The sequence below is a fragment of the Xenia sp. Carnegie-2017 genome, unplaced genomic scaffold (genome assembly GCF_021976095.1).
Source record: "Xenia sp. Carnegie-2017 unplaced genomic scaffold, XeniaSp_v1 HiC_scaffold_4, whole genome shotgun sequence".
NCBI lineage: Eukaryota > Metazoa > Cnidaria > Anthozoa > Malacalcyonacea > Xeniidae > Xenia > Xenia sp. Carnegie-2017.
Window position 1 is genome coordinate 3840524 of NW_025813504.1, and position 9500 is coordinate 3850023.

The following is a 9500-nucleotide window of genomic DNA, read 5'->3' on the forward strand; positions in this document are numbered from 1 at the left end:
CTACAACGTCGTTGTATTAGAAATTAAAAAATTTCTATTTTTTAAATTACAAACAAACGGCAAAATTATTTGAATGTTGGGCAGAATATTCCTGAATGTGCAAATAAAGACATTAAGACGACCTAGTTGAAGCCGTTGACGTATTCCAGCCAAAACAGAAGAAAAAACCCGGTTTTCAAACCTTGGTTTGTACTTCTTCTACCATAACAAAATTTCAACAACATTGATAAGCCATTGCTTTTTTATTCTGTTAGCCAGTTTGATTTGGGAACTTTTTTTGATTTGATTATATAAAACAAATAGATTACAACCGTTATACAGTTATAAAAATACGGTTAAGAAATCATCAATTATGATAAGAACAAAAAGTGATCACTCGCCTCGGCGGCTCGTGACAACTTTTCTTATTTCTTATAACACATGATGTTATACCCGTGTATTTGTAGACAACGGTTGAATGTTATCTATTTGTTAAATAACACATAAAAAACTCTAGAACACCATCATATTACCAAATTTCATGAACATTACCAAGTTTTTTCTTTATCAAGTTGTCATTTCACCTTTTTCTATAACGCTAAGTTCATCCTTCTTGTTCACTTCTATTCTAACGTGAAAAACGATTGTATTTTTTATTGATTTTTGTACCGAATGGGTTCGCTTGATTTTACCACAGAAACACCAGTGATTGCTTTACAAATATTGAAAAAATCACAAAAAGTAAAAAAATGATACACGTTATTATGCCTTAAATAACGTCTTTACGGAGAAATATCGGAACGAGATTATTTTGTTAAATTGTTTCAAATTGTATCGTTTGGATAGTTAAACTGTTTTCCAAGTGTTTTTCCTTCGAATCACTTTCGTAAATAATTTTTTGTTTCGCTTATTTTGCGTTTTTGCTGTTTGTATATACAAAGTTTCTTTATATATTTGACTGTAAAATTACGCGGTTTTTTTTGGACCGTGGTAGATTACGGGAAAATAATGGGACCGGCAAAAATGTTTCTTAGCTAATCAAAGCGTGCCATTTAGCCTAAAGTGCGCTTGCCATAAAATTATAGCCATGTTTGCATGTATGGGCAATGAATCTTATAAGTTTGAAATTTAAGTAAAATACAGAATAAGAAAAAAGGACAGTAAACAGCTGTTTGTTTGTTTGCCTTTTATCAAACATTTTCCATGCTCTCCGATTAATGAAATATGCAATTTCAATCGGCAATGACACTTTAGTTAAATCTTGACAAAATTGAAAATTCTTCATTGACATTTTTTCAATGTTAAATACCCCTGTGGTCTTTTGAATTTCACACAATGTTCAAATATTATTTGCATACGGACAAGTGGTAAAACTTGCCGCTCGGTGTAATTTGATCTTATCAGGAAGCAAGAAAAAACGATGTACAGAAGTTTAACTTGTTGAAACATATCGGACGATTTTTTGTAAGTTTCTTATTAAACTAATTTGCATTGGCTATACTTGCTTGTCGGGGTTGAGAACTATCATATGCGTTAAAATACTATATTTGTATGCTCTTTCATTTTCTGTAATAATAATGTAAACAAAATTACGTTGCATCAGACGTTTGAGTCGATTACCAAAAGCTTCTCAATTTTTTATCTATAAAGCTATAAAAACCGCTCAACGGACGATTCTTACTTTATTTTTTTAAGTTTCGATTTTCAGCATATCACAAGAAATTACAAAGTTTTCATAAGAAAATCACCAAATAGACTAAAATAAATTCACAGCGATTGCATATGTAATGCATTTGTTGACTTTTTTGGCCACATAAAGATGTGGCTACGGAATCTTGACAAGGTTACACTTGAATTTTTTTATCCATCTAACTTTGTTGACATGAATACTTTCTCTTGTTCATAACTAGACGCTATATATTGTATTTAAAATAGCGTGGGCGAAAATGCACACGCGAGCAAATTTTCTCAGGAAGGCCGTGTTTGGTGTTAACTATAAATGTCTTGGCAATTTTAGTTTGCTTCTAAAAATTTTTGTGTCGGTGCTTCAAATGTGAGACTTGAGAAATATTTATCTGAATCTCTTACCTTTAAAATGTTTGACTATGTAGTAGAGAAACCTACTCTCATAGTGTGTGTCTAATACTTCAATAATTATAAAATTGAGAAGATTTGCATATATATTTGAATGTTTGTATATACCATACAAAAACTACTGTATACATTTTTTACTCTGCTGTTTGTTTCAAACTGTCTCACTAATCTTGTTAAACAGTAAATGAATAATAAGTCCGAAATAAGAAATATTATAAAGATTGCCGACAGTGAAAAGTGAAAAGTCGAATAATTAATGCAGAATGCTTGGAACTGAACAAAAGCAGAATGTCGGGAATTTTTAACTTTTCCTTTCATTCAGTGTCATGCATAAATTATTCTATATGAATATTGCATCATTTCCATGTATTCATCGACAAACTTTGATTCAACTTTATTAAGTTGTATTCCAATTATTACGTCTTATCTACAAACAATCGCTTCTACAATTGTGACTCCACAGTTCACATCCCTTCGACAAAAACTTTACAAATACTACAACAGACAGCCAGGCACCGTATAATACTCGTTTTATGGCACCGTGGAGTTCTTCAAATTTTTAAAGCTTTAGATGTTGTGCTCTTTTGATGGAGGGGCTCAAGCCTCAAACGTGAAAATAACGTACTTTTTTCTTTTTGGATTTATGTAAAAGTTGTTGCTGGAATTTTGGAATTTTGGACTGTTTCAGTTTCTGGTTTTACTCCGTATGGCCAGTAGCGAACCCAGCCGGTTTTTTGTTCCCTCAACGCAAATATTTTTCTATTATACTTTTGTTAAAAGAATTCGCTTCACCACTGGGTATCGTACTGTCTTAACAATGATTTGTAATTACAGAATTTTTCCAATCTGAAATGGACGAAAGGAGCTACTGCATAGAAAGTGCCGACATATATTCCTGCATTTCTGAAAGTGGCGCCAAAGAATTGGATATTTCAAAAGGTAACGTTAGTAACCTTGCTGTCCAATTTTATATAAGTCACTATATAAGAGGATTATATAAATACAAACATTTCATCATTCTATAATGTCTTTTTTATACGGATTAATGTGTTAAAATCAATCACAATATATATTATCATTGTTTTGTTTTTCATAATACAGAAATAATAACGATGAGAAGAGATTCTGAAGGTTAGTGTGCTCATGCATTATTCTAAGCATGCAGTTTTTCAAAATGAACTAGAAAACGTTCTTTTTAACCAAAATATTACAGTTTTTAAAATGTATATTTCAAAATCTCAAACAGGAATGTAACATGCATGCAATCAAGTCATTTTTTAAAAATACCATTGCCAGTTGAAAAACGGCAAGATCATTTGCATTTAAATCTTGAACTTCAAAAATAATAAACAATATTTAACATTATTATATGAATCAATTAACCAACGTAAACGTGTTATTTTTCTTTCTAGGAGAGATTTTCTATCAATTTGTGGAAAGATTTAATCTATGCTATGCAGGTTTGTACGTATATGTAGTAATGCAAAGATATTTGCTCCTTTTATTTGTGTTCCACACTGTATCAATTCTTGCGCACTTTATCTTGCTACACATTAAAAAATCGTTATCTAAAGAAAATATATTTTCTTGTTTTAAGAAAAATTTTCTTAAAACAAAAAACAATTTATGAAGAAAAGAGTATTTCTTATTATAAGATAATAGATTTAAAAAAAGAAGAATTACAACGAGGTTCTGAAATTTACACAGCAGAACCAGCACTTGCAGGCTGGCTACGCTACTGACTGTACAAGTCACTAGTCACAGTTTACTTATCAGATTCATCTAATTCATTTTATTCACAACAATTTTTCAACAATAATATACTTCATGTACTCAACAGCAAATCTGCAATATATAGTAGTGATGTATCAAGTGTAAATATAAAAGTGTTATTTTTTGTGTTTCAGACATTTTTTATCGTTTTCTTGAAAGTGTCAATGAGCTTTGTGCAGGTTTGTAAGATATTGCTTCATTGCTACTAGTCAACTTTGACGTTAATGTTGTTTTGTACAAAATTGCAGAACTTCGCTGTATTTCACTGGCAGGTTAGTGGCTATGACTGCTAATAGTTTAAAAAAAGAGGAGAATAAATTTTTCCACCACCAAGTCAACGTGCAATAAAAAGTTAATGTGATAATTCATTTGAAAATTCATGTGGAAATTTATGTGGAAATTAATATTTTATTGAATGAAATATCCTTTCGATTGCATTTTTCCATATCGTAAAATACGCAACAAAAAGTAAACTATTTTGCAAATCATTGCTTTTTCTAAGAAAATTTTCGTACTTTTTGCTCGCCTTTCTCACTTGTAAAATTTCCTACCACACGCCTCCGTTCACAGCCAAGAATTATTTTAGAATGCTCCTTTATCAAAAAAATTTTCTTCTTCAATGAGTTGAACTTTTCTTTTCAAGTCAATCTCTTTCATATTGTAATCCAATTTCTTCAATAGTAGTCTAATCTCTTTCATATCTGTCAAGTCTCTTAATAATAGTCCAATGTTTTCAATTATAGTTCAATCTCGTCAATGGAAGTCCAGTCTCTTCCATACTAATAGTAGTCCAGTCTTTCCAATGGTAATCCAATCTTTTCAATAGTAGTCAAATCTGCTTGTGAAGAACCACTATATTAGTTTTAAGTAGAATGTCCTTGATTACAAGTACAAAAATACTTCCATGACTCTATTGTTCATAATCACCACTGTTTACTCAACACTGATAAGAAACTTTGGGCTGTTCCTTCTACAATTAATATACCATCGTCCTTCACTTCGCAAGACAAAGTTCATGAACATACTTGATTTCCTGTTAACTTTACTATCTTTTCAAAGTTTTTGCTGCCACCTTGTAATCTTATGCAATCATTGAAAAACGGTGTCAAGTTTTTCTGTTAGCCTCATACAATTTAAGCGGAAGCAACATGATTTTTATTCAGCTATTTTATATAACTAACTCTGGAAGTTAGTTTGTTAACGTTCTGTTTCGTTCTTCTCTATAAAATCGTTTTACAAAGGTGAAATTTCGATATATGAGTCTATCTTTTCTACATAAAAACAGCATAACAAATGCAAATTGAAGAATGAGGTTACTTGTGATTTAAGGAAGAACGTATGGTTTCTTAAATTAAAAAAAACGTGATTCAGAGTTAGAATGAAGAAGTAGTGTAATCAGTTTATTATTCAGCAACATTCTTTATTGGTAATCGTTATCTTGAAAAGGAGTTGGAAAAATGCTTACATTATTGTACCTGGGATTCATTCATTTAGTAATTATAATAATTAGCCTATATGGAGAACTTATTTTTTGTGTTGCCCTTAGCTACAATTAATAACAGTTTTTTAACAGCTAATTAAATTGTTAATCTGTCATCTGTAAACATTACAGGATTATAGAGCAATGATATTTTTGAAATTTCAGAGATTTTTCCTCGATTTGCAGCTAGACTCATTGGAATTCGTGCAGGTTTGGTTCTTTAGTCATTTTTTTATTATTACACTTACAAAGTGGAAGACATATTTACTTGTTTATATAAACAGGTGCGAGAGTTTGGGAGAAACGAAATGCTGGGTTACCGAGCAATTTTGAGTTTCTCCCAAACTTTCGTAAGTGTTTATATAAATCTATAGAAACCAAAAAATATGTTTTCTATTTTGTTTAAAAAATAGCGTTTTAAAAACAATATTTAAAAGATAAATTGATTGATTTTATTAGCGTGTTGCTTATATTCTTGCCATTAAAATTTCCTGCAAAAACCACACAACCTGCGAGATTTTTGCGAGACTGAAGTCTCGTGCAATATTGAGTGACATCAACACAGTTTTTGAGCATTCGGGTGATTGGACCAATCATCATCCGTTCTTTAAGAGGTTATTTTATTATAAGTAACACATAGTTTTAAAAGAAGAAATGTAAACTATCATATAAGCATAGCAAACTTCAAGAAAGAACATAAAAACATTTACTGTCTTGCTTTGAACGAAACGAAACATTTTTTGCCATTCCACACATACAAACGTCCATCAAATTTATTGCCATTTTAAGTTTAGAACATTGAATAAAATAAACAAAACTAAAATAATTGTGAACAAATGAATAAATTAGCAAAATGGAATACTTGCTTTACTTGATAAAGTTTATTTGACCACTCTTGACTTGGAGTAAGTAATTTCAGACATATCTTTGGTGTTTCCACCTTCTCGTCTTCTTCTTGCTTGTTCCAAAATGTCCACTTTCTTCTACACTAACTATTACGTTCAAGTTCTATTTTACAGCTGTTTTAAAACTCGTTATATGACTGCGTTGCATTGTAAATTTTCTTGAAAAAATAATAATATGTTTATGAAATACAATTTCTTTACGTTGACGTTCGATTTTTATACCTCAACACTGAACTAGAATTACCAAGTCAATAATCATCGGAGGCGTAACTAGAACGTTAAGTGGGTGAGGGGGGATGTATATTGATATATTCAGTTGTGCCCAACTGATTTCTTTTGAAATTCAAATTACTTTCCACAGAAATCAGTAGGCCACAGCAAAATTTATAAATGTGTACCCCGTCCCTTCCCCACTTAACGTTCTAGTTACGCCTCTGATAATTTTTTATTTTCTAACTTCATCCGCCTGGGTAAAATCGTTATGATACCATAATGAGATAAATCAAATTTTAATCAGTTACTCTGTGATGTGCAAATATGAACGTAATGTTGTTGTTTTTATTAAATTGCAGAAATTCACCGTGTGTCATTGTTAGGTTAGTATGTTTTGTCATATACTAATGACGATTTTTACTGGATAAAGCATTAATAACAAATAGTTTTATAAAAAGCAAGACGAAACTGATGAAAATCTCCCAACAGTAAGGCGAAATAGGCAAAATTTATTCGAGCATTAAGAATGTGCATCAACCAAAATGCATTGCGCGCTTTTGTTTATGTTTGCATCTTTAGTTTTGATCTTGCAGCACACTGAATTCAATTTATCACTACGTCGTCTAATTTATCTGACAAGATAGCAAAACAAAACATCCATTAAAACCTCCATTTTACATTAGTTATTATCGTTTGTCTAAGTTGCATGGACTATAATCACAAAATCCGCCATTTTCTCGACCCACAAAATGCCCTCAAGCCTCACGCTATGATTAACGCGCAACACACATTCTTTTAATATTATGACCATTCTTTAGGAAATGAAATATTCTTGCCAACGGTGAATAAAAATTATATCATTGCATGTGAAGTTTTACATATATTGAGAACAACGTTAACTTAAATGTTATAAAACTTCCATCATTGCATCTGAAGTATAACATATATTGAGAAGAACTTAGCTGTTATTTTCACCGGTTGAAACAAAATTTTTCAAACAGCAGATCATTGCTAATTATCTAAAAAAAATCTTTGCTATAAGAAGTTTTGCAGCCTGGTTTAAAGTGCTTTGAAATTTTTTTTCATTGTCTTAAATAGAAGATCTCGTTAAACTGTAATCGACTTTCTTTCAAATATTAATCTTTATTGGCTTGAGTCTGGACATATTGAACTTTTGCATGGTTAAATATAAATTGGGGAATTCACATCTTCTCTTTACATATTTTAAAATAATATTTTATTTCGTTATTGCACTACAAATCTGCTTGTGTTCAATTTAAACTGTTTAACTGATATGTGAACTGATCACCAACCTAATTTTAGGCAAGTTTGTTCAATTTTTGGCTAAAATGAATGCAATTATAAGGTAGATGTTCATTAGGCAAACGGCTGAACATACATTCCCCAATTTACGTAGTACAAAAACTTCAACAAATCCAAAACTAATCATCCAAACATTGATGTTGAAAAGAAAGTCCATCAGAGCTTATGGAGATCATTGAAAATGAAAAAAATTCGTGTCACATGACATTTTGCCAAACGTCCACGTTAGCCTTGAAATTTTTTCAAGAATCTCCTTTATCGAGTACTATGCCTTTTCCTTGCATGGTTTGAACTCACCCCATTACTAACATTGACGTTCATTTATTTTTGTACTTCTCTTTCAGGTCGCAGGACCATGGCTAAAGTCCAATAGTCGAGTTTACTTAAGTTACGTTTGCACACAACGAGATGTCGGGCCGACACTGACGCGATATTACGTGATTCTTGCCATGTATGAAAAATTTGTCGTGTGCAACAAACCGCTGTGTGTAAATAATGCATCCGATGTATTTACGCGATTTCGAAAACAGTAAACAAAAGAATAATAGAAAAACAAAGAACAATAGCTACGATCGTGGCAATGTTTATTATTATTATTGCCTCAAAAATAAAGGAAAAAAGAAAATAAAGATTAGTGCGTGTAAAGTGCAAATGAGGTAAATTAGCCGTATTTTTTTCAGAAAATAATGTTGACTTTTTTCTTTTCTGAACCTCTGCAGCTTTTGGTTTTCGATAAAAACAACAACGCTCCAAATATTTTCCTTTTCCGTGTTGACAGAAGACATTCGATAGTTATTTTTCTATAAATGAAAATTTGCTTGTTTCAGAAACTATAGCAACATAGTAAAAATTGGGAGCAAATCTGTAGTTTGCTACAGACTTTCATCCGACTTTTCGAGTCGGGCAACTTTCCAAATATGGCAAGAACACATAATATGGCGTCAGTGTCGTCGGTCCGACAAATCGTTGTGTGTAAACGTACCTTAACAGCAATTGGCATTTTGACAACAATGAAATGCTCGACTATGAATCAGACAATATGCCCAGAGTAAGCGCACTAGTGTTTCTTAAGTTTTTTCAATATGACATTCTTCTGAAATTTGAACGATAATTTTGTTATGTAATATAATAATACTATTAATTGTTAATAATAATTATATATATACCTTAACCGTTTAAAAACAATGAAATTCTCAACTGTGAATCAGACAATATGTCTAGAGTAAACGCACACATGTTGCTTTGTGTTTTTTCAATGTGACATTCTTCCGAAATTTTGAAGATAATGTATTTGGGTAACATACTAGTCAATACTAAAATTTTTTGTTTGTGCTTGTTTGAATTCGTTGTGTTGGAACAGGATTCATTGTATGCGACAATTTCTTTTCTGTATGGTAAATATTCTTCGAAAATTTTGTACTCCATTGTAAACCTCAGTTACCTCACATCTAGCCATAAAATAGCTGTGACGTTAAGGAGACAAATTTGATTCAGAAAAGAAAGTCTTGAATGCCATAAACGGAAATGGTCAAGATGTGCTTCCAGCTGACTGCAATACTACAGCAAATAGTATTATGGAGGTTATCAGGGTACGTATTTTGTCTTCAAGGTAGAAAGTGGATAAGACCGACATGATAGAATGAGGCCTTTATGAGTGCGAACAGAGCAATAGATTGGTGAAGACGAAGTGGGATACAGAGAGGACAAAACAGAGTAAACAGGAGTAAAGAAAG

General features: G+C 31.5%; 1 protein-coding gene across 3 annotated transcripts; it reads left to right on the forward strand.

The window, feature by feature from the left end:
- The first annotated feature begins 1346 nt into the window (after positions 1 to 1346).
- On the forward strand, positions 1347 to 9109 carry LOC124455540. 3 transcript variants are annotated; one of them, XM_047006177.1, is made up of 10 exons: positions 1347 to 1443; positions 2908 to 3012; positions 3175 to 3204; positions 3486 to 3533; positions 3981 to 4025; positions 4095 to 4118; positions 5492 to 5536; positions 6804 to 6827; positions 8112 to 8175; positions 8713 to 9109. In XM_047006177.1, exons 2-9 carry the CDS (start codon positions 2925 to 2927, stop codon positions 8138 to 8140), a joined length of 333 nt encoding a protein of 110 aa, XP_046862133.1. In that variant the 5' UTR covers positions 1347 to 1443; positions 2908 to 2924; the 3' UTR covers positions 8141 to 8175; positions 8713 to 9109. The 3 variants fall into 3 exon arrangements, with proteins under 3 accessions (XP_046862133.1, XP_046862132.1, XP_046862134.1); XM_047006176.1 differs by lacking the exon at positions 8713 to 9109 and having other exon boundaries at positions 8112 to 8306; XM_047006178.1 differs by lacking the exons at positions 4095 to 4118; positions 8713 to 9109 and having other exon boundaries at positions 8112 to 8306.
- The last annotated feature ends 391 nt before the right edge of the window (positions 9110 to 9500 follow it).